The sequence below is a fragment of the Phalangium opilio genome, unplaced genomic scaffold (genome assembly GCF_054372755.1).
Source record: "Phalangium opilio isolate 3A_F unplaced genomic scaffold, DU_Popi_V2 ptg001662l_1, whole genome shotgun sequence".
NCBI lineage: Eukaryota > Metazoa > Arthropoda > Arachnida > Opiliones > Phalangiidae > Phalangium > Phalangium opilio.
In genome coordinates, this window is record NW_028324260.1 from 814,682 (window position 1) to 840,314 (window position 25,633).

General features: G+C 38.6%; 2 protein-coding genes and 1 long non-coding RNA gene across 4 annotated transcripts; all 3 read right to left on the reverse strand.

Annotated features, from left to right (window-relative positions):
* Positions 1 to 8,556: 8,556 nt before the first annotated feature.
* LOC149583065 (uncharacterized) lies at positions 8,557 to 9,443 on the reverse strand. The gene is made up of 2 exons (XR_016380578.1): positions 8,856 to 9,443; positions 8,557 to 8,797 (listed from the first exon to the last, which is right to left on the reverse strand). It is a non-coding gene; the product is annotated as an uncharacterized LOC149583065 (long non-coding RNA).
* Positions 9,444 to 13,212: 3,769 nt separating this feature from the next.
* LOC149583066 (uncharacterized) lies at positions 13,213 to 24,768 on the reverse strand. 2 transcript variants are annotated; one of them, XM_089864106.1, is made up of 3 exons: positions 24,581 to 24,768; positions 14,205 to 14,626; positions 13,213 to 13,538 (listed from the first exon to the last, which is right to left on the reverse strand). In XM_089864106.1, exons 2-3 carry the CDS (start codon positions 14,215 to 14,217, stop codon positions 13,216 to 13,218), a joined length of 336 nt encoding a protein of 111 aa, XP_089720232.1. In that variant the 5' UTR covers positions 14,218 to 14,626; positions 24,581 to 24,768; the 3' UTR covers positions 13,213 to 13,215. The 2 variants fall into 2 exon arrangements, with proteins under 2 accessions (XP_089720232.1, XP_089720231.1); XM_089864105.1 differs by lacking the exon at positions 24,581 to 24,768 and having other exon boundaries at positions 14,205 to 15,231.
* LOC149583067 (uncharacterized) lies at positions 17,733 to 24,503 on the reverse strand. Its single transcript, XM_089864095.1, has one exon. The coding sequence runs from the start codon at positions 24,501 to 24,503 to the stop codon at positions 17,733 to 17,735; it is 6,771 nt and encodes a 2,256-aa protein (XP_089720221.1).
* Positions 24,769 to 25,633: the final 865 nt, after the last annotated feature.

Below are 25,633 nucleotides of genomic sequence, written 5' to 3' on the forward strand. Positions count from 1 at the left end.
GTTGAACCATTTGTAGTGCAAGGTTATCAATGGAATTTATTTTTAGAGTGATTTATTGCTTTATTAATAGGGGCTGGTGATTCATCCTACAAGGGGGTTCAAGCATTAAATTGATTACAGGTGTTTGCCCCGAGGGCATTATTAGGACAAGTCTCAACAAGTTTAAGATGTTTCCGTTGCGTCAACAGAAAGGCAATATATCATTAGACCGAAGCATTGACCTAAACGTGCTATATTTATCAAAATTATCGGCAGCGTAATCAAAAATTTGTGGAAAACGTAAAACGGTATTGAAAGAAGCATCATTCACAACGCATTTCGTGTTAGAAATAAAAAACAATCGAAACGTTTTTGATCATTTGGGTTACAATTGACCGACACGAAAACGATAATTCAAAATTCATAAAATCCCATAGGAATACATGGGAAAATGAATAGACCACCGAAACGAAATCAGTCTTTTAGCATACAGTTTACCGACACGAAAAGCGTCATTTGAAAAACATTTCAAATTGTTAAAAACGTGTCGATAAATTTGCACAGCATTTATCAAAATTACTCTATGTTTCACTAAAAAACTTTAAATTTAGCACCGATTAAGAATTTAGGATACATTCCTTAAAGTCCCATTCACAAAGGCGCTTATAGCTGAAGCTGATTCCTGAAAGTAGAGACCGATTTCCTCACAACGAGATTACGCTTTAAGCGTCCTCGCACGGCCGTCCGCCTCAGCTCCCAAAAATCTGTTCACAAAAAAAGCCGATTTCTTCCGCTTGGCGCTTACTGAGTCATTCAAAACAAGATGAATTCCGAAGAAGAAGAAATGACTAGCGTAGTAGTTACGTTATTGTTATTAAAGAAAAAACTGTTACTATTGAAAAAAAAAGTTGAAACGTTTGAAACGTCGCTGGTGGGTTCACCCGATTTGGGTAAAAAGAAAACAACAAGGTTATTTCCATACTTTGGTAAAACTTTCGTAAAATTAACAAAGGCCTAGTTATATCTGAGAGAGACTGACATTCTGTTGTGACTAGTGACAGACCCAGTTAAAAGCTAAAATTGTTGAAGCCTAGCCAAACGTTAATTTAACTAACTTTGTAACTTGTATATAGTGTTTTTTTTCTTTCATAAATAGTATATAGGGCTTTCAGTTAGCACTCCATGTCTTTCTTTCACGAATGTGAGTGTTACGGTAACGCAAACGCTTATTCTTCTAGTTAGTTCGGCAGTTTACTTTACTTTCTGTGACGTGCTCGTGTTTGGTGATTAAGAAAAACAACTTTTTATATAAAATTGTCAATAGTTGCGACATTTGTACCTGGTCTGTGTGGTTACCAGCAATCTTATTATGATATTAAGTAATTTGTGAATTTGTATTGTTGAATCTCACATAATTTATTTTGATAGTTAAAGGCAATGAGAAAATATGATCATGAATACTTTCGGAACTTTACACGAATGTCACCCGAGATATTTGGTGAACTGGCCAAGCTTTTGAATGGCTCATTAAAAAAAAAACCCTCATCTAGAGAGCCATTGTCCCCTAAACATCGCCTCGCTATAACTTTAAGGTATGTACGCATTGTTTCTCCATTGAAAATAAATATATTTTTTGTGCTATTTCTAAATTGTGTTACTTTCCCATTACTAAAAGTGGTTTTACTGATTTAGGTATTTAGCAACAGGGGAAAGTCTTGCTAGCATTTCTTATGGCTTTCGTATAGGGAAAAGCACTGCACATGCAGTTATTACTGAAACATGTGATGCTCTTTGGGAGGTTTTACAACCTTTAGTTTTGAAAGTATGGCCTCTTATCTATAAAAAACCATTTCTACAAGTAATTTTAAACGTATTATGTAAGACCCCAGATAAAAAAATGTGGACGGAAGCTGCGTTCGAGTTCAGCCGTCAATGGCAATATCCTAACTGTTGTGGGGCGGTTGACGGTAAACACATTACAATACAACAGCCACCAAATAGCGGATCCATGTTCTTCAATTATAAAGTAGACGTTAATGGGTTCCACAAGTCGCTTGTCAAACCCTTTGCGCTTGCCAATCTGAATTTCCGTTAACGTCTGGAAAATCCCCCAGCATGGCGAGCGGTATCAAAATTTTACCCCAGACAAGCGACTTGTGGATTCCTTTAAAAATGTTTATGTGAACTGCAAGATCCTCAATTCAAAAATTTTACTTTCACTAAAGGGTACAAACTCAATTGTATTGATGGCAGTGGTTGATGCTGAATACAGATTCTTGGCCGTGGATATCGGAGGGTATGGTTCTAACTCGGATGGTGGTATTTTTGGCTCATCGGACATTGGCAAAGCATTAAACAGTGGACAAATAGGATTTCCTGAGCCAACCAAGCTACAGAGAAGTGATGTTATTGCACCCCACGTGCTTCTTGGAGATGAAGCATTTGCTCTGACAACTAATTTTCTAAGACCATTTCCTGGGAAGGGGTTAACATCAAAAATGAGGGTTTTTAATTACCGTCTCAGTAGGGCAAGGTATAGAAATTAAGTTGAATTAAATTGCGTGTATGCAAAACCCACAATAATGCGATTAACAATTCATGAAGACGTTGCAGCGAGAATGCCTTTGGGATTCTAGGAGCAAGGTGGCGAGTATTCCATCGAACGATAAATCTTATGCCACAGAACGTTGATCGGGTTGTTAAGGCAACTGTTGTCTTGCATAATTACTTAATGTCATCAGAAAAAAACAAGCAACCGTCAAAAAGAGTTTATTGCCCACCAGGCTATGCTGATTTTACAGATAGCCTAGGAATATTGCATGCTGGAACCTGGCAAGATGAGCCTCAAACTGGTTTACGCAACTTAAGAGGTTCACAAGCGCGAAACTTTTCATTAAATGCAAGGCAATGTCGTGATAGTTACGCAGAGTATTTCTGGAATGAAGGAGCTGTTCCTTGGCAATGGGATTTGCCAGGCGTTAAAAAATAAATAAACAATTGTAAACGTTAAAATAGTTTATTAAACATTAATATCTTCAATTTGTTTCTGACAAGTCAATAAATTCATTCATGCAATTGTAAATTTGATTTTGACACTGTCTTAGGTATTTTTTATCAACTTTTCTCCGCTTACTAGCAATGAAATCGGCAAACAACTGGGCTTCGTCTTTTGATTCTGGAGCAGCGACTTTGGCTAAAATTCTAACATATATTTGAATAGTTTAAAAATACAATCATAACTATGTAATGGATAAATTACAAAATCATATTGATCCAGCTAGAGAACTTTCATACCCATCAATTTTATTAATTTCCACATCCTCTATGGTCCGTTGTCACTTCCTAACTTTTGATGGCTCTGTGAGCGATGAGGATGGCAACTTCGATGACGATGATGATGATCTTGTCTCACCACAGCCTTCATTTGCAATATCAGGAGCCTCTGTGAAGGATGAGGATGGCAATTTCGATGATGATGTTGATGATCTCGTCTCACAACAGTCTTCACTCACAATATCTGGTCTTGTTACTGGCAGCCTTTCTTCTATTTCCGACGATTCATCCTAAGTAACAGTGCGATTCCATTAATGCATTAAATAAAAAAGTATATGTGCTATTGTAAGTCTTGACAAGTAGCAAATCACTCAGTGTAATTAGTGTAAACTCTGGTTTTAACTGAACAATAGGGATTATACGAAATCTTAAAAAGCCCTACCCTTGCCTGTGCTAAAAACATTACGTGTACAATTAATCGGTGAAGAGACTGAGTTTTGAGTGATTTGCCCCTCGGTACTTGACTCACATCTCGTGAAATTATTTCCTCATTTCCATTGAATTTTCCGCACATGTTTGATGTTGTACTGAAATTGTATGATATAAATGTTTAATAGAACAAAACTTTGAAGGTTAAACAATAAGCATACTGTCTCCTCGTCACCACGTCTTTTAAAAACAATAAACTTTTAAAAAATGGCCATTTTATCATCGATACATCTTCTTCTTCTATATACTCCTGCCCTGATTTTGTTTTTGAAATTAAATGAAAATGTTCCCGAAACTGGTCTTTAAGATATTTCCAGGTAGTTTTTGCATCTTTTTCTGTTGAAAAAATGTAAAATGAAAGTCGTTTAAGAGTTTTATTTATCATAATAATCTACTTACTTATCATTTTGGTTTCAATTTCTACTTCATCCCAGGCATTTTCTAATTCATCTCGGTCTCTGTGTTTTTTATCAAATTTGTTCCATATAACTTCTTTTCTCCTAATTACCTCTATAAGATTTTCCTTCTTTTCAATTTCTTTCAGACGTTTATCGGCCTTTAAAGCCTTTTCATTTTGTTTGCGTTCTTTTAAAGAACTCATCTCATTACATAAAAAATTGGCAGTTAACTCCGCCAATAATTTGAATATTTGATGCCGTCGAGAAAAGGATCGTCTGCTTGGACTTTTAAAATACCGTTTCAGCTTGCTCAAATATCTAGGGGAGATAGATAGAAGCTGACAACGTCAATCAGCTTCAGCTTTCGGCATATTCTACTTTCCAGTCGACATAAGCCGCTTTGTGAACCCTCACGCGCAAGCGGAGAACGAAATAAGGGGTACGTTCAGTAACCCTCTTTGATGACAACGCTTACTAAGCGATGTCAAATTTTCCCTACTGTACGCTTTTTCGAGTTTCCGGTTTTGACGTCATGATGCTCAGCGCTTGCCCATCAAAAAAACCATCTAATCGATATGGTTTTTTTGATGGCGTGACGTAGCGCTTGACTGTTGAACACTCGACAGACGAAAAGTTGGCGCGAGATTTAAAAATTAAATTCCAATAATGCTATTCCTACAATCATAGTATTAGTTTTCTTTACAAAACTTCTTCTACCATTCAAATAGACATAATTTTCTCAAACAATTTCATTATTTGCGAGCTCATTAATAATTGAATTGAGCCACTTGCGCTTCGTAACGTTTTGAGGGCCACTAAGACGTTTCCCCAACTCCATTTTCTAAAACAGCGCTAACTTCAAAATGTCACTTTTCCGTACAACAACCTTTTACGTCACTGTGACGTCTCGAGCCCATCAACCAAACATCAAGAAAACAGCGATTTCCTTGAGGTTTTGGTTACTGAACGTACCCAAGCTCTCGGTTTCAGCAATCAGCTTCAGCTATAAGCGCCTTTGTGAACGGGGCTTTACGGTATATACTCCACCCAAGGGGGGTGGGAGGGGGAAGGAGATCAACAAAGATCTTAAGGGCATAATAAAATGATTGTAAAAATAACTCACTCTGACACGCTGAAGGGTCCGTTACCAATAGGTGCGGGAGGCTGCTACGTTCTCCCATCCCCATTGTATGTTGTGAGTTGTTATGGAGTCAAGTCCACAAAGGTTGACAAGAATACGCCAGATCTTGGAGATCAACTCCCTAAAAACTACTTATTGTACTATTTATTTTATTGATCTTGGAAATACTGCAATTCCTTAATCTCTGGTTTCAGAGTTTGGACGAGATTGTTAGAAGAATGACGTCATCTTACAATCATGTTGAAACGCGCCCGTAAAGAATAACTTAATCCTTTTGTTAAGAAATATTCTTTGTAATCTCTTTTGTATTTTTAAAAAATAAATGTGTCACCTTTTTAATACTGTTTTCTTTTATTTCATATATTAAGTAATGGGGGGGGGTAAAAGAGAGGGGTTGGAACTATTGGTGATAAATAAATCGAATATTTCTATCATCATATTCATTCATCATCATGAGCTCGGAGCTGCAGAGATATCATACTTTTTACTCCTCGCCACAAGAAGGAAACTATAAAAAACTTTATGCAGAGCGGGATTTTATTCGTTACATTCCGATGATCTACTACAGTGCTTCGAATGGAACGGCATTTTATTAGCCTGGAAACCCACCGATAATCCTTACGAAGAACATTTGAAACATTTCCCTAAGTGCAACTTTATCAGACGTAGGCACACAAAAAACATACCCTTTAACATAGATGAAACAGAGACGTACACCAAGTCAATAAATAACAAAATCAAGACCGAGGAAAAAAACACCTGAAAAACCCCAAGAAAACACGGAAGAAATTTATCATACCTTTAAAGTTAAAACTACAGATCTCGAAAGATTAGTCTTGGAACTTTACGTTAGAAAACAACTAAACGCTTTGTATATCAAAGAAAAACTTAATGACTTACGTAAGATTTAAAAATAATATTAAAATTTATCATCTTCCTTACGAAGATAGAAGAAATTACTATAGGTTAAATCAAATGCAATTTAAAATGAAAATTGAAAAAATATCCTTATTATTATAATTTATACTTTTAAAGAAAATAAATAACTTTTTACTTTATATCATATTCTTTATTATATAAAAACGTCTTGGTTTGGACCAAGGCAGAAAAATCAAACGATATGTGTGAGGTTTATCAATTGACTGAAGTTCAGATATTGAAATTTTTTTCAAGTTATTTTTATCCACTCAATCCTTAGTCAATATTTAATTCAATCAACTGATTTTACTGTTAATCGATCTAGTCCCTCTAAATTAATTTAAAAAATTACATATCTACGCTTTTTCAAGGACAATTACATTTTCCGAAAACATTTTATCATGAAATAAAAACATCAAAGAACAAGACGGCCCAAGGGCTCGTAATAGTAGCCACATCGTACGAGTGAATAGCCCCTCTATACCCTACCCTTATGAGTGGATAACATCTCTATACCTTACTCTAATGAGTGAATAGCGCTATCTTTTACAATGCTTAAATGATTTACAGTGCATAAAATCAGAGTTAATAGTCCCTCGATTCCCTACTCTAAACAGTGATAAAATTATAACCGTATATAATAAAATCAAAAACTTAATAACTATAATGAGGTGAAATAAATTTTATTATGTGGAATCGAAGGCTCAATACTGACAATGAATGTATTAAATGTTAAAACTTTAGTCTTTATTTTTTCTTTTAAAACATGTCACCTCCAACCCCTTCATCCTCGCTGTCCTCACCGCCCATAATAGCTTCGTTTATGTTGGCTTGAGCTTCAATAGCATTTTCTAGCTGATTTTCTCCTTCGTTCCAGCATGGAACTGGATATGGATACTGCAACAGTCCATGTGCACCTTCAAACAATATCATTGCATGCTCTAGCATTTCATTTTCTTCATCTTCCTTTTCCATTTCCTCTAGATTTTCCATTTCAAGATCAATGTTTTCGTTAATTATTTTCTCCTCATAGACCTCAAAACATTCAGTTTCCATGAGAAATGTTTGATCGTCCCTTGGATCATATTCCAAATTGTTTAAAATTTCGTCCTTTTCATCATCGGTTACAGTACTTGCAAAGAAACACAAATTTATTATAGAACAAGAACAAATTAATGAACTGGAATGGAATAATATTTATAGTATTCACCTATTTTGACTAGCCATTTCCGAGTAAATAGTCAAATTTTAAGTTCCCCCCAAAAAACTGCTACTTATTCCTAAAAACTGGTACAGTAAACTGGTTGACACGAAGAAGAGGAAAAACTTTGAGCCTCTAAAAAGGGACTGCCCCTTAAACTTTCCTATTTTATTTGCTCAAGCCAACAAGGTGAATTGTAAAGAAGGGACGATGAAAAATGGGAGCGGTACTTTTAGCTTCTTCTCTCTCTTGCCCTTATTTAAGTTGACATTTTAACCCGTTTATCCACGACTGGCTGGAGCCAGAAACGTAGATAAAATCGCTATCCCATGTCGCCTTCCCTTCTAATTGTCTTGGGACTAGCCATTTCCTTTGTAGAACGTAAAATTGGTAGACATACGCCACCGATGACCAGCCTAAAGCTCTTCCAAATTACTACAACTCCGTTTACTATACCACCGAAGACGGGAGATTAGAACGCGCGCGCACTTCGTGGGAGGGAAAAGGTTATGACCTTTCGTCTTGTAAGCCTATATATATACCAATCGTCAAAAGTCATAAGGTTTTTAAAAAGGGTTTGTAATAATTAAGACATATTTTTTCCAAGATTCTCGGAATACGTAGGAATTAGTAAAAGACGGATACGTTAATTCCCCCTACAAGGGAAAGTGACGAAAAGTATCTCGTATTCGCTTGTCGTTTCATTTGCTCTTTGGTCACAATAAAACACATGCACCCTTTAATATATGGCAGAAACACCCTGTACAGGCTCTAAATGTAATAAATAATTAAATAACCCCTACCAGAAGAAAATATTTTCTTCTGCCCCTGCTCTTAAAATTGAATTAAAGAACCCTTAACATCTCAACGTGAGAATAAAAATAAGAAATTAAAAAATTTTGGGTGTAACTATGCCTAAATCAAATTCCAAAAAAAAAGATGGCCCAAGGGCTGAGCCTTACCGACCCCGCAAACTAAAAATATCCGACGCCCCGACACTTTGGCTAAACTAAAGGAAGAAAACTTAGTATCTATCAAGTCTTTATGGTACAATGGTAGAGCGTCTTAGTACTATGCAGCGATCTTAACTCAATTACCGGCTGCAACCTTGAAAAATAATATAAATATGACCCTGCTAGAATACAGAGTAAGTCATAAATGTTGAAATAAAAATTTTATTTGAATAACGTTTGAAAAGTTTTTTCCATATATTTTTTTTTTCGTTTTCTCCTATTTCTTCTCTTCCTCTGTTTTCTCTGATTTTTTTTTCTCCTTCTCTTCCTCTGATTTTTCTATCTCCTTGTCTTCCTCCATGTTTTGTTTCTCCTCTTCCTCCGCTTTCTCTTCCTCCACATTTTCTCTTCGTTTTGTTTCCTCCTTTTCCTGCTTCTCTAGTGACTTTATAATGCATATCTTAGTTAAATTTGGAACGAAATATTAGTGGAAGCACAATTACAATTTGTGCTTCAGCCATTTCCATAGATCTTATTAGAATTTCATCCATGTCATCATCCATTTCGTCCTCGTCCAGCGTTATTACTTTTGGCTTTTTAACATTGACCCTTTAACGTAAAGACAATGATTGAGAGCTTCGGTAAATGTTAATATAAGATAAATGTATATACATGGATGTTGTGGCGTCCGGTTGAAATCTTTTAACGGTGAATGCTGTTAAAAAAAAGAATCATTTAAGATCAATGACTTTCTCGTATTTTTGAGTTTGGAAGTCGGGTATTCAATACATTTCTTTGGTGTTGAAGTGAACGCGGTGGCTTCCACAGCAGGGAAGATATCGAACTTGAAATCAACCCTTAAAGGAGAAAACCATTGATAATTGAATTCCTTCATATTTATTAAAGGAATATTATAAATATCTACAATTGAAATGTTTCATCATAGAGAGCGCAAACTAATTTTAAAATATTTTGAAGCCAAAAAAATAAATAAAATAAAAATAAGTAAAGAGCGATCGTGGTGCTTATTGGGGCAGGAAAAAAAGGAGGAAAAAGAAACCAAATAGGTAGAGTTATGAAACATCAGAGTTATAAAGAGAGAAATTTCTACCTCTCTTTAAATGAAACAAATTTTAGATTTAAAAGTTCGGCTTACTTTTCTTTTTGTAAATTTAAAAAGCTTCCAAGCTTCACGTGGAAACTAAACACTGTTCTTCGCAAGTCAATGCTTGATTTCCACGCGAAAAATTGAGCCATAACGGCCGCCGATAGATCGGTGTAACCGTGTGACACTTTAGTAAATGTCATCGCCGATATGACCGTTTTTTCCTCGGCGTCATTTAAATAACAAAATGATAATATTTTGATTAAATTGTTATTCTTTCTTTGGGGTTTACGCCAAAACAACTCTCTTATTGAATTCGGCCACCTGCCGAATTCCCCGATCTCTACTTCGAGCTTGGCCCAACCATTTTTCGCACATACAGTTTGAGTATTTTTGTCGGTCATCTTTGCTGAATGAGCTTAAAGACTAAAATGATTTCAGTTTTGGTAAAGTAAGAAGGAGTTATACCCCCGGCCTAGAAGGAATAGAACAGTTCGTAAGAGATATTTGTTTTGATAAGCAGTGTAACGGCCGGCTACTTCACTCGCTGTATAGGCGCTAAAAGCCGCGCGTCGCCATACTCTCCAACCCTCTATTCCTTTAGGGTGTCCTATTGTCATCTTAGCTGGGGTGATCCTCCTGACCCTGACCTCCCGAACTAGGATGCCATTAGGCACTAATTTCAGTTTCCAAGAATCTACCTAAATTTATGGCTTGATGACTTGGCGGAGAGATGTTAAGAAACTCTCTCCGAATGGTTTTATGACAGGGTTGACTTGCCTGTTCCCCCAATTTTGCACTCCCTTTGTTTAGCGCCTTCAGCGCAAACATTTTACGAATTTTTCGTTAGGGTCTCAATAGTGGTCCCTTTTGTGATATTGGGACGATTTTACCATTTGGTTTCATTAAAGTTGAAACCTGCAAAATGATTTTACAGCGAAGGAAAAAGCTAAGTTTTAAAATTGAAGCTCTTGAGTTCTGACACCCGAAACAGTTGGAAAGTATAGAGAGGAACCAGGATAAAGAATGCGTGTGCGGAAATTTGTTTTCACGACGCTATAGGATAGGCAACTCCCTATCTCGAACGACAGCTTATTCTGTATATACTCTGTTACAACATCAGTTGTCAGCACGCGCAAAAATAGGTCTCTATGTAACGTAGATTTGCGCGTGCTAACAAGAGACGAATGATATATTCATGTTCAGAGCTAAGTTGCATAGAGAACTAGCTTTGCGCGTGCTGACAACCGAACTTTGTGGAAACTTAAAAGAATCCCCATGTCCCAACCCCACCTTTGAAATCAAACAGAAGGCCTTTAGAAAAAGTTCACTTAGTCGATGGATGCTTTCTCCACTCTCTATCGGGCCCACCTGGTGAAAAGTAATTTTTGTAATCGTCTGTCAATCAAATTATCAGTCGGTGCTCTTTCCCACCTTGATAAAGCGAGATATAGGATAACCTATCCCTGTGCTCTGAAATTCACACCACTTCAACTTTAAAATGGCAATTTTCGAAGTTAAATTAAACCATGACACATTAAACTATAAAACCCAAAAATATTAAAAATTATAGGGAAAATGTTATTATTTTTGTGCTAAAAATTTCATATTGGTGTATAATCTCCATCAACTGAAAAACAACTTAGCGAGATTGGTAAAGACAGGAGTTGATTATATCAAGTATGTATTTAAGCCTAAATTCGTTCTTGTTTATGCTTATAATATTTTAGCTCCAGAGAAATGTCAAAATGAAGTAAACAAGAGTTTCAAAATTATACAGGGTGTTTTTGAAAGGTCCATCACAAATTAAGGAGCGTGATTATTGGACCAAACTGAGTGAAACGTATCAAAGAACATGGGGTCTACAACATTTAGTTTCGGAGATATGGCCCCCCAAACATTTGCCCCAAAAACGAAAAAATATCCCAAAATGTGGAGTAAGGGTTATTGCCATTACCCAACTTGTTTCGAAGTCATAGAGAATTTCAATAGCCTTGAATTTGAGAAACACTAATGTAACTTTAGATAGCAGAAGGGTATAAATGGGTAGAAGTACGCGTACGGCGGTAATGTTAAACTAATACCAAGTGTCATAGTGTTTTAACATTTCTCAGCACCCAGTAAAATGGTTGCGATTGAAGGTTGAGTTTGTTCATTACGTTAGTGTTTGATGTGTCACAGAGAAAACGCCATGATACGATCCCAATGTAAATGTATTTTTTATTAGTTCTTCATTCTTAATCTGTAACAAATAACTACTACAAGAATTGTTCAAAGTGTTCACCACCCGCGTTAAGGCAAACTTGAACACGCCTTACAAACGATTCCCTAACACGTTGCAAAATGCCTGGAGTGTCGCGAATAGTTTGACAGGCATTAACGATTCGTCGACGAAGCTCTTCCACATCAGGTACTTCACTCTGATAAACTATGTCCTTCAAGTGGCCCCAAAGGTAGAAATCGCACGGGTTAAGGTCGGGTGATCGAGCAGGCCATTTCACGGGTCCACCTCGACCTATCCACCGAAAAGAGAACGTCGCGTTAAGGTGAGCTCGGACAGCGAGACTGAAATGTGGTGGTGCACCGTCATGCATGAACTACATTCTGCGCACCAAACCTAAGGGCACGTCGTCAAGTAATTCCGGTAAAACGTCTTGTAAGAATTGTAGGTACGCCTCACCGTTTAACCTGGGCTGTAGAAAATAAGATCCAATTAAATTGTCACCTACAATACCGCACCACACGTTTAAACTAAATTGTACTTGGTGAGATTTAACGAGCGTTGCGTGAGGGTTTCTTTGGGACCATTGATGCTTATTATGCAGGTTAATAATACCATCTTGCGAAAAATTAGCTTCGTCTGTGACTAACAGACTACGCGGGAAATCAATGGCGTTTATCAATGCGTCGTGGGTAGTCCGCGGAATTCAAACCTTGAACCTTTTGAAAATGGTAAGAATGAAACTGGTGACTTTTGAGGATTTTCCACACGAGCACGTGACCAACGCCTAATCGCTTACTCACCTGGCGGGTACTTGCTTCTGGTTCGTCCTCGAAAATAGTAAGGACTTCGTCTTCTACGGCCTCTGGGACTTCTTGCCCTCTAGGTTGAGGTCCACCATTTTACTGGGTGCTGAGAAATCTTAAAACACTATGACACTTGGCATTAGCTTTACATTACCGCCGTACGCGTACTTCTACCCATTTATACCCTTCTGCTATCTAAAGTTACAGTAGTGTTTCTCAAATTCAAGGCTATTGAAATTGTCTATGACTTCGAAACAAGTTGGGTAATGGCAATAACCCTTACTCCACATTTTGGGATATTTTCTCGTTTTTGGGGCAAATGTTTGGGGGGCCATATCTCCGAAACTAAATGTTGTAGACCCCATGTTCTTTGGTACTTTCCGCTCAGTTTGGTCCCATAAACACGCCCCTTAATTTGTGATGGACTTTTCAGAAACACCCTGTACATATAAAATCACTAGGTACACTATTTTTATATGGATGAAATCACAATCCCTATTTTATACGGATGAAATCACTATACCTATATTTATTTGGATGATGTCACTATACCTATATTTATAATTGAGTCTAATAATAATAATAATAAGCAAATTTGTATTTAAAAGAATTACTCCATTGAGGTTCTCATTGTAAAAAAAGCTTTATTGGTTTTCATTTTTATTAATGTTTTTTTTTTTTTTTTTGTTCTCACCACCTTAAAAGAAGTTTAAAAGTTTTTCAAGTAATTTTTAGTTTTCGGCCTTTTCTGAATTGGGCCCACGGTAAGGGTGGCCGTTATTTCGCCGGTACGTACGGCTTTGTTGGCGTCGGGGTCGGCGGCTCCTGACATTGGGGAGATCAGGACATCTCCTAATTAAATGCCCTGGGAGGTGGCCGTGGTAGCACTTTTTTGCCTCAGGTGTGAGGCATTTCTTCGGATCTTCATCCTTTTCGATGGCACCTGAATCCCCACTTTTTTCAGTGGGTGTAGCTTCGTCGTTGGGTTCGTCGTTAAGAAGTTTATCTTCTGCAGCCTGCACGAGCATTTCATTTTCAGTTTGTTTCTCCAAAACTTAAAATACATAATTTTTATGTATACATTTATGCATAAAATTTATATACAGGATGGTTCAGATCATAAAACGCAATAGGTCTAGGATTTTATTTATTTATTTTGCAAAATTCGTCACTTGCTGAAAATTTAAAACTATCTTTTGATTAGACGTAATTGGAACCAATCGAACAATTTATTCAAAATTAGGCCCAAAATTGAAGATATTTTAACATCCTAAAATCGGCGTAAATGGGGGGAAACATCGGAAAATTACTTTTAAATTGGGCCAAAATTTAACAAATCGGAAAATTTCTTAGGTTCTTTCCAATTACGTATAATTAAAAATTTTCAGTGAGAAAGTTTTAAAGTAAAAAATCCCCATATGTAGATCTATTGCTTTTTATGATATGAAACACCCTGTATTTACTAGATATAAAACGGATATTCAAAATCATAATTTCATGATTAATACTAGATGTAAAACGGATATTCAAAATCATAATTTCATGATTAATACTAGATGTAAAACGGATATTCAAAATCATAATTTTATGATTAACCACAAAAATTAATATTCCCTGTTCTAAACCAATAAATTCCTAGGGATATTCCCAATTACAGATGTAATTTACCAGTTTAATATAAAAATGTTGAAAACAATTAACAAAATCATGAATGACTTACTTTCAACGGACATGATGTTAAGAGATGTGAACGATGTATCTCACCAAAAGTCAAAGCCAGAATGAAGGGTTCCCCTAAGACTCCCCTTAAAAATGTGTTATGGCGCTCTCATAGAGCTTTGCTAGGTTGGCCTAAAACGTTTCGCAGGGCTACAATGCATCCGTCTTAGCTTTAGCCATATTATCAAGCGCAGGTATCTTGGCGACATAGAGCTTAAGCATAGCGGGTAGGTAGAAAAGGAGATGGGGTTGATCGTCCCCTTTAAAATCAACCAAAGTTTGCTCACTGTGGTTTAGAGTGGTGAGCTACTGAGATGGGAGGAGCTACGTGACTTGACGTCAAGATTGGTGGCTGGAATATGGTAGAAGCAGGCTTGCTTCAATATCCATACCCGGTACCAGCGTGGTTACCTCATCCTGAGGCTGAAATGAACATGAGGTTGTGGGTGATTTGCCTGAGGTTGAGGATCAAGAAAATGAAGACGAGGGTGTGGGCGATATGAATAACTTTTGAAAGCAACGGAGAATTTTTGCAAACTTTAAAATGTCCAACATTATAAAAACATGAAATTTAAACCATTTAAGAGTGTGAATTTCTAAAATTAAAAATTTTACCTTACAGAGTATAAAATTTCTTTATTCTTGTAGGAAATTGTATAACATTTTAATTTTGTTATATTTGATTATATCATTTTAAAAGAGTAGACTGTTCAATGTTTTGGGCCTTTGTACATTACATTTAGGGAAACATTTAGTCATCACTAACAGTTTTCGCGGGAACAGATGTTTAAAATGACTACACGGATATCACCAAGTGTTCAGCGATTGTATATTCATCGGTATACGTGAATATACTCAGCTTAAGGTATTTGTAAATTTCAATAGTAAGGAAACTCTCAGTGGGTAGAGTTTAGGAAAAAATACGTTTAAACGAGAAGGGTGTTTTTTTCCACAAAAAATGTCGAGTATGAAGGTTTTAAGGTATTATTCCTATTATTTTAATATTAAAAGTTAGTGATATTCTGAAAAACTTTACAAATATCTAAGTGTTGTGCTAGTGTGTTTCATACATATGCACAACAAAATAAATTTCATGGAGCTGTTAATTATAATATATTTTGACACAAACATCATAAGGACCAGATGTCAACCTAAAAGGAAATTAATATGGCCGTAGAGTTATCATAAAATTCGACAATTTCTTTTCTAATTTCGAGGGACTGTAAGCTATAAACAAATTTAAAAATATATTTTTTCACATAAAAAACATAGGGGACCAGATGTGAAACTTAATGGGAAATGAATATGGCCTTAAGTGTTATAATAGAACTTTATAATTTTTGTGGGCGTTGCCCTCCCCCCCTCGATTTTTTTACACAGCTGCAGTTTAGACTGTTTCTGGATTACTCGATTTGAAGTTCTATGGGTTTCCGCGAATCCTTGATTTCCATCAGGTCTCCAGTCTTTTGGTTTAGTTTTTTGTATTTGTATTTATTCTGCCTATGTGGCTTTAGGAAATTTAAGTCATTGGTCCTTCGGGAAATCTTTTTCCCTCTTAGTACCATTCTTTCCAAGTCTCTTAGCAGCTTTACTGGCTGCAGTTTTTATCTTGGACGGGCTTTTATAATTAAGCCTAGGTATACGTACTTTCATTTCTCAGTCTTGAAGTTGCGGTACTAAAAATTTTTCGTACTGTGTAGCATCGTTTTGCGGATAGATATGATAAATTTCATTCATCTTGTCATAACCAAGCTTGTGGTTTTAATTTGGAATAAACATTTTGAGGGGGGGAGAGAGTTATACATAAAGATCTATTCATTGCATACCATTTCGAGGTTTGCGGGAAGTGGTTTTTGGAACTGAGGAAAATAATCTGTGGCTCACCTCATTTACAAAAATAATAAAATAATTTTGTTTTTACATTTAAACGACGATTAGATACGTAATTCAATTTAAATTCGTAAAATAGTTTGATTATAGTTTCAATATATTTTGATTATTATGTGAAGATGGAAATCTTATATATTTCGCATATATTTGAATGTACATATTTGATAAATTAGTTTCTAAATTAGATAAAAAACAATCTTACGGGGGAGAAATTAATAATAAGGGAAGTTTATATTTTAAAATGTTTCAAAATAAGTAAAAAACTTAAGCGGTAGGCCTAATGATGAAATCATGCAAAAAACGTTTCTCAGCAAGGTGATCTCAATCACGTGTATACACATCACTCTCTAAAGGCCGAGAAAACATGATCAGCAAGAGTAAATTCTATTTAAGAATTTAATCAATGGATATGTTATCTCCCTCTGAGTCATCTACCACTCTCTAAAGGCCAAGAAAACATGAGCAATACGAATAAATTCTTTATTTAGAAGAATTTAATCAATTGTAAATGTTTTCTCCCTCTGAGTGATCTCGATCTCGTGTATACACATCACTCTCTAAAGGCCGAGAAAACATGATCAAAAAGAGTAAATTCTATTTAAGAATTTAATCCAATGGATATGTTATCTCCCTCTGAGTGATCTACCACTCTCTAAAGGCCAAGAAAACATGAGCAATATCAGAAGAAAATAGGGGAAGTGGGTAGCTTGGGCAACTTCGCGAGGCGTTCCGTTTACGGATTTTTCGCGCCATTTCCCTCCCCGTGGGGATGAAGAGAGATAGGATTTTTACGCGCATTAACACACGAGTGACGTCATTCTGTGGACAGTACGGTCCTACGCCTTCCAACTGACTAGAGGCAGACTACACAAGTTAGTTCCACAGTTCGCTACATGGTGGCGTTCGCAATGAAATCTGGTACTATTTTATGCTTCGCGCCGATTGGCCAGATTCAAATTTTAAGGGTGGTAGGGGAATCGACCATTGTAAGTGAGAATCACTGGACGACTTGTATGGCTCAAGGCTACGGCTACCCACTTCCCCTATTTTCTTCTGGCAATATGAATAAATTCTTTATTTAGAAGAATTTAATCAATTGTAAATGTTTTCTCCCTCTGAGTGATCTCGATCACGTGTATACACATCACTCTCTAAAGGCCGAGAAAACATGATCAACAAGAGTAAACTCTATTTAAGAATTTAATCCAATGGATATGTTATCTCCCTCTGAGTGATCTACCACTCTCTAAAGGCCAAGAAAACATGAGCAATATGAATAAATTCTTTATTTAGAAGAATTTAATCAATTGGAAATGTTTTCTCCCTCTGAGTGATCTCGATCACGTGTATACACATCACTCTCTAAAGGCCGAGAAAGCATAATGCTATCTCCCTCTGAGTGATCTGACCCCTTACTTTTATCGAATGCCATTTTCTAAGCTTGTCTTCAATCTTTCTAAACACAAAAATCGATTTGTGAAAAGAATAGGTCGATTCTTTATAATCAGCCCTATATTTCTGGATTAGCAATACGTTTCCAAAGGCTAAGTCAAGCTGACTCCCTTTATTGGTTGAAACCATGTTCTTCAACTCTGAGTGATCTCCCCTTACTTTTATCGAATGCCATTTTCTAAGCATTTTAAGGCTTGTCTTCAACCTTTCTAAAAACAAAAATTGATTTGTGAAAAGAATAGGTCGATTCTCTATAATCAGCACTATATTTCTGGATTAGCAATACGTTTCCAAAGGCTAAGTCAAGCTGACTCCCTTTATTGGTTGAAACCTTATTCTTCAATCCTGGCATAAGTTCAATTTGCCAAGGCAAAAAAAACTTTGTCAATGCCTGTTTTCTTAGTAAAAAGTCAACATTAAAATCTCCAACCACCAAAGTGGGTACAGTCGGATCGTATTTTTTAGAAAACACCCTAGTCAAATCATCTAACACCAGTTTCAGGCTGGCTTGGGGCGATTTGTACAACAGTACTACCGCTATTCTCTCGCCTCCCAATTTACAATCGAGCCAAATCCGTTCAAGGCGGGCTATGGGCGATGGCTGCCCATTTGGTAGCCGACCACGAGTGACTTTACAATCTAAAGCCTGTTCAGTCACTTTACTATTTCCATAAATCGTCGATCCATAAGATCTTCTTTCGAGAGCGTTCTCGGGCAAGAAAATTCCTCCAAAATTCTCGAATTGAGCGATACTTAAATCATCTTGCTCTTTCGCTCGAATTTCCACAAACAAAAGCAAGTCAGCACTGACAATGAAATCATCACGTCTGACATCCTGCAAATGACCCCTTAAAGACTCGGGGTTATGGAAAAACATAACTGGCCGTGAAAGCAATGTGGACACGAAGAGCTGCGCTTCTCTTTCCATTCTCTCCATTTCTATTTTAACGACGTCATTGTCCTTTGGAGGTTCGGGTGCTACAAAATCACCATCGATAAAAAGCCCCTGAGCGGAAGTGGCTCGGCTGCAAGCAACGTACAACATTGACCTTTGCATTTTTCGGTTTTTGTTGGTATGAACCACCACGCATTTGTAGGTATCACCCTGACTCTTATGAATGGTTATTGCTTCTGCCACTTGCAAGGGAAATTGTTTCCTAGACACAGTGACGTTTTTATTCGAGTGTCGAAGCGTGAATGATCTCACCGTCTTTTCAAGGGGAGTCCACGAAGGCTCGGCCTTAGAAGCGACAATCAAAGCGGTACTTTTAGCTCGAATATCTTTACCCTCCCTTTCGTGGTCAAAGGAAATCCAAACCCTAATAGGAACACGAACCCCGTCTGGACGCACTCCGTAGTCAATTTGACGAATTCTGCCAGTGGCTCCATTAACAACTCCATCTTGAATGTCAATGTTGTTGGTAACCATATAGCGAGCACTAATTTGCAAGCGAATTTTTTCGCTCAATCCGTAAGTTGAACTGGACTTCAGTTGTTTCGCTCTATCCAGTATATTTTTTCGCACAAGCGCTTGAAAGTCTCCTTTGACGTTATCGAAAGCCAAAGAATCGCAAAATTCAGTATTAAACTGACTGAGACGCATCTCATTGAAATCTGCCGCGCCTTTGTTCGTAGCATACAGATGTATGGCGTCGAGAGGAGGCTCGCCTTTTACATTCACCTGCTGTTTCTTGATTAGTGATACGTCACTGACTTCCATTTTTCCTATTGCCATTCGATTCAGAGCCATGGCGAATGCCTTGTCTTCCTTCTGACGCATGATCTCATTCAAGAAAAAAATCTTAAATTCTTTCCATTGTGGATTATTATCTAGCAATCCAGCATAAGGGGTGTCACGAGCTTTAGGAATTTGAAACGCGTAACTATCGCCTACTGGTTTCAGTTGGTTAAAATCGCCAACAACCAAAACTGAAAGTCCACCGAATGATTCTTGTGACCCCATAACCTCTTGGCACCTAGAATTGACCTTCGTGAGTATTCCAACTCCTGCCATTGAAATCTCGTCAATAATTATCAGTTTAAGATCCTTCCAGGCAACCCTAATTTTGTTCAGGGTTTCTGATTCCATTCTCGACATGGGCCCTCCGTATTGGCTAACTGGAAGCGAGAAAGCCGTATGCAAAGTGGTTCCACCAATGTTAAAACCGGCTTTTCCCGTGAAAGCGCACTTCAAGACAATAATGTTGGTGTTGTCAGCCCCAGGTTGTTTGTGGAAGTACCTAGTGACGCCCTCGCAAACGGCGTTAATGAGAACGCTTTTACCTACGCCGGCTCCTCCAGTGACAAATAGGCGGAGATACTGGTCGGGCTTAGTTTTGAAATGCCCAAGAATGTAGCCAAATATTTCTCTCTGCTTTACGTTTAGACCCTGTACCATTTTGGCATAGTCACTGTCCTCTACTATACGAACAGTTTGCACGACTGTGTAGTCTGGGACATGGCAATCGGGGATTTCCCGTCCGATGTCTGCCGTAGCATCTCGTACGCAAGCCAGAACGGCGAATTCTGGGTCATCCATCGTGTATTGGCGATCTCTTTCATCTTGATGCTCCAGTATTGGTTGCACATTAGCCAAATCTACTTGAGCTTCACTTTCGAGGAATTCTACCCTCGCTCTTTCAAAGTCGGCTTCACCAGTTTCATTTACAAATTCTTTTCTTTTCCGCGAAATCATTTCCAGATTTGCTTCGTAGACTTCTTTGAAATCTTTTTCCAAAATATCTGTGGCCTCGTCGCGCCAAGGATAGAACAAGAGAATTTGCTCTCTGTAGAAATCCAACGTATCTTTCTCGATACTGTAATTCCTGTATCGGAGGACTTTTGCCTGTGTACGTTTGCGTACAAACCCATGGCCATGGTTCAAAGCCATCCAAACCGAAGCTACATTAGATTCGGGCTCGCTATCATGTCGTTCATCCTCGTTTAAACTTGAAACTTGCCGACCTCGGCCTTTTTTCTTATTGAATTCATACCAAGCTGAAAATTCAGCCAAACAGACTGATTCCATATCATCTGGCCATAAAGGGTAACGATCGATTAAGCCTTCCGAAAAAATATCTGTACTATCTTCTGGCAAATCATCAAGCTGGCTCTTTGGCTTGAGAATATGAACACGTTTCTCTGGCATATTTGTGTTGATAAAGATGGTAGCTCTACTAGACTTAGACACGGTTATCTGCAGGCATAAGTACGCCGCTTCTTGGGCGGAAATTTCATGACCAGTCAGAAACTTGTTGGCGATAACTTTAAGCCTTTCTTTAACAGTAGAGCCCGCCTGCCTAGCGGCTCGCATAGCTTCCATAAGTAATTGGGAAATGCCACGCTGTGATTTTCCAATGTAAGCGATGACGTACATAATGCACGCGTAAGCATCGAGAACAAATTGAATGTCCATATTGGCTCTCCATAATCTAAGAATGTCTTTGTTGTAGGCGTTAACTCTTACTTCCAGAGGAGATCTCTTCAGGAGAATGGTTTTTCTCTTAAGATTTAATGTAACGCAATCAATATAGACCCGTTCCGTCATTTGAAGAGGCCGCAAAAACTCTTCAAATGTTTTAGGAGAATTTTCAGTCGTCAGAGCCGCTATGGCTTTTTCCACTTTCTTATACTCCAATGCGATATGTTGACCGTACTCCTCTGTCCAATTTCTTAAAATAGGATCGTGAACATATGTTCTCGGCATTGGAGGCCAGGGAATTCCAAAACGACAAATCGTTTCTTCTCCCCGTTTCACCTTGCACGTTCTTGTGTGTTTGTGCGTTTGAAGAGGAACCAGGTTGACCAAATCTTCATTTTCTGATTTGGCGCAAGAAATGAAGCACTCAACAAAAGTCTCGACTTCTCCAGTGTTTGAACCATCCGGTTTTAATTTTGGAGCACCGGAAACCCAAATTACACTGTGCACATGAGGAGACCCACGGTGTTGAAACTCAACTCGATAATAATAGTCCACCACTAGCCCCAGAGGTCCAACCTTGCTCCTAAGGTACTTTAATAATGCTTGAAATCTGTAATCAAAATATCTCGCGCATGTAATAGGGTCCTCCTGAATCAGCTTGGCTTTATCTTTGAAAGCCATAGCTTCAATGTCTTGGTTATTCGTTATCCTTTTGCCAGCAGTTACCAACAACGCATTTATTAACTCAGGCCATCGGGTTTCGGCCGCGCTTACAGTCAGGAAAAACGTAGGAATTCCGAGTTGTCTCACCATGGCCAGAAGGTCCCTCGATTTTCGTTGCCAAAATGCGGGGGAGTTGCGAAGGGGCTCCAGTATTCTGAAACCATCGTCATGGTGAAGCAGCGATTCAATTCCACCTTCCACCCTCAGTGTCCCCGCTGTTAGTCCACGCCCGTCAGCAGACTTAGTTTTGCGTAAACAAATTTGAATTGCTTGACTGACTTTCATAGTCTCAATCTTTAACCATTTAAAAAATAGATTGGTGACGTCACTAGCGCATCTTCTGTCTGAAGACAGCAATTCCCATTTTACAATATCTTGATAGCTGCATTTGACCTTAATGTCCCTTTTCTGCCCTCCATAAATTCGAGGAAAGGACAGTTCTTCGCAATCTTCATCGTATAGCAAAGACACGGGACGGCTACCTTCTCCTGGTGCAAAGGTTATCGTCATATTAGTGTCCAATAAATCATCAGCTGATAATAGCAACGAATCTCTGGCTCCACAATTGACGCTTTCTTCTTCCTTTTCCTCAACCCATTCTTCGTCACTATCAATTTCCTGCACATTGACACTCTGGCCCACTTGCCCATCAACTTCGATTGAGGGTGTCTCGTTCACTTGTGCGGCTTCACTTTGAGCAATATATCTGTCGTTTTCGTTTACGACGAAATCAACCGTTTCTTGCACCAACGTGTTCATGAGGTCCTCCGAAAGAGTGATGCAATGTTTCTTATAAAGTGGTGATTGCAGCAAACCCTTAAGCGCGGCTAAAATAAGCTTAGGGCGCACAGTTTCAAACAAAAATGGGTTATTATACTGCATGCGACGCATTAATTTCACTTGTATTGTATGTGTGTTGTCAGGCAGCCTTGGTAAAACGGAACAGGACGTGTCCACGTTACAAGGAACATTAACAACGGTGCCCTTTAAACCTTTTTGCGAATCACAGCCAAGAGATCGTATTTGAATGAAGGGAATTCTAGGGCTAACAAGCCGTTGCTCGAGATTAGATAACCCTGTAATAGTCTCATTAACGACAGGGAAAAAAAAGCCATTAACGGGGCTGTATTTTGGAACCAACCCTTTAGATACGGCTGCATGACAAGGCATGCATAATTCCACTAAGGGAGTTATAACACTGGTAATTAATCCGACGCGTGCCTGAAAAGTTTCTAAACTAATTGAGGTCGAACTGTTCTTAAAACAAAGTCTAGAACATATTTCGCACTTGTGCGTAGGTACATCCTTAATCGACTCAGAATATAAAAATTCTTGATATAATGGGTCATTTTTTTTAGTAGCCCTCCTAAAGCAAGAAGCGAAATTTTCATTCTGACGAAATTCATGGTCATCCCTTCGTTCTGCCATATCGGAACTACCCTTTTCCCGAAATTCAGGGTCTTCCCTTCGAACCGCCATACCGGCCCTCTCCTTTTCCCGAAATTCAGGGTCTTCCCTTCGCCCCGCCATACCGGCCCTCTTCTTCTCCCGAAATTCAGGGTCTTCCCTTCGCTCCGCCATACTGGCCCTCTCCTTCTCCCGAAATTCAGGGTCTTTTCTTCGCTCCGCCATACTGCCCCTCTCCTTCTCCCGAAATTCTGGGTCTTTCCTTCGCTCCGCCATATTGACCCTCTCCTTTTCCCGAAATTCTGGGTCTTCCCTTCGCTCCGCCATACTGGCCCCCTCCTTCTCCCGAAATTCAGGGTCTTTCCTTCGCTCCGCGATATTGACCCTCTCCTTTTCCCGAAATTCAGGGTCTTCCCTTCGCTCCGCCACCTTAGCCCTCTTCTTCTCCCGAAATTCAGGGTCTTCCCTTCGCTCCGCCATACTGGCCCCCTCCTTCTCCCGAAATTCAGGGTCTTTCCTTCGCTCCGCCATATTGACCCTCTCCTTTTCCCGAAATTCAGGGTCTTCCCTTCGCTCCGCCATACCGGCCCTCTTCTTCTCCCGAAATTCAGGGTCTTCCCTTCGCTCCGCCATACTGGCCCCCTCTTTCTCCCGAAATTCAGGGTCTTTCCTTCGCTCCGCCATATTGACCCTCTCCTTTTCCCGAAATTCAGGGTCTTCCCTTCGCTCCGCCACCTTAGCCCTCTTCTTCTCCCAAAATTCAGGGTATTCCCTTCGCTCCGCCATACTGGCCCCCTCCTTCTCCCGAAATTCAGGGTCTTTCCTTCGCTCCGCCATATTGACCCTCTCCTTTTCCCGAAATTCAGGATCTTCCCTTCGCTCCGCCACCTTAGCCCTCTTCTTCTCCCGAAATTCAGGGTCTTCCCTTCGTTCAGCCATATAAGCTGCATACCTCTTCCTACTTCCCTCCTCTTGCCTTATTTCAGTTTTGTATGTTTTCTCTTTCTCCCGGAAATCGGGTTCTAGCCGTCGCTCCGCCATATAAATTCTAATCCTCTCTCTATTTTTTGCATTTTGCCCTCCCTCGATACTTTTTGGGTCTTGCCCTCCCTCGGCTTTGGCAATTGTCTCTTTATCTCGTTTAATTTTATATAATTCTCTGCGTCTAGCATTTAATTTAGCTTTAACCTCTGGATTCACAATTTTTTTGGCTCCTAGGCCTTGCCCTCCCTCGGTTTCGGCAAATGTCTCTTTTTCGCGCTTAATTTTATATAGTTCTCTGCGCCTAGCATTTAGTTTTGCTAGAACCTCAGAATCCACAGTATCTCTCCCCTTTTTATCACTAGCTTTCTCTTCCGTGCTACTCTCACCATCATCTACATGGTCCCTTTTTTTGCGACCAGACATTTTTCTTTATGAGTTTATCACAAAGAAATATTTTCGAATATGGGATATATAAGAAATGAAAAAGTTATATATCCTACTTGAAATCTTCAAAGATTAACCAAATGAAGAGGATCCTACTTGAAATCTTCAAAGATTAACCAAATACTGTACAAGCCTTTCACTGTAACTTAACTCTCGTTTTTATACACAAAAATACTCAGTGACTGAAAATATACACCTTGGCATTGAAATTTCAGTCCAGAAATGAAGAGGATTTAGTTGGTGGCAGCAAAGGGAAAGCATCCAACGTAAAAAACAGGAAGTGGTTAAAGGGAGGGTGAAGTCAATTCTTTTCAATTATTCTACAGATTATAAGACCAATCTCCGTAGTGAAACGTCCAGGAAATATCTCCGAATGATTTTAAAATTAAAATTAGGTTGAGATTTATATAGTAGTGTCATCCCATGTTCCCATGTTAACTTGCCAAAAGCCCTAATACAGGCAGAGAAGGGTAGTGTCTGTCATCCCATGTTCCCATGTTAACTTGCCAAAAGCCCTAATACAGGCAGAGAAGGGTAGTGTCATCCTATGTTAACTTGCCAAAAGCCGTATTTCAAACTAGCCTAAAAATCTGAACCTAATTTGAATTTTAAAATCATTGGGAGGTATTTCCTGAATGTTTTTCCACTTCACCCTCCCTTTAACATTCCAACGCAAGCAAACCTTATCTCCTCAGGCCTTTTAGATAAGCCCCGACTCTCTGCATGATTTTTTTCCTTTTTTTGGGGGCGAGAAGCTAACGAAGACAAAAGTAGTGTCATCCCATGTTCCCATGTTAACTTGCCAAAAGCCCTAATACAGGCAGAGAAGGGTAGTGTCATCCCATGTTAACTTGCCAAAGCCGTAATACAGGCAGAGCTAAGACCATTAACAAGCCCCGGGACTTCCAAAGCAATAAGATCGTCGAATTGAAGACGGCCCAAGGGCAACCCCTCTATACCTTACCCTAATGAGTGAATAGCGCTATCTTTTTCAATACTTCAATGATTTACCGTGCATAAAATCAGACTGAATAGCCCCTCGATTCCCTACTCTAAACAGTGATTAAATTATAACCGTATAAATTTACTTATGCTGTAATTCTAATATT

Coding starts and splice junctions, on each gene's coding strand:
- LOC149583067 (XM_089864095.1), bottom strand. CDS start 24,503: ATGTCTGGTCGCAAAAAAAGGGACCATGTAGATGATGGTGAGAGTAGC.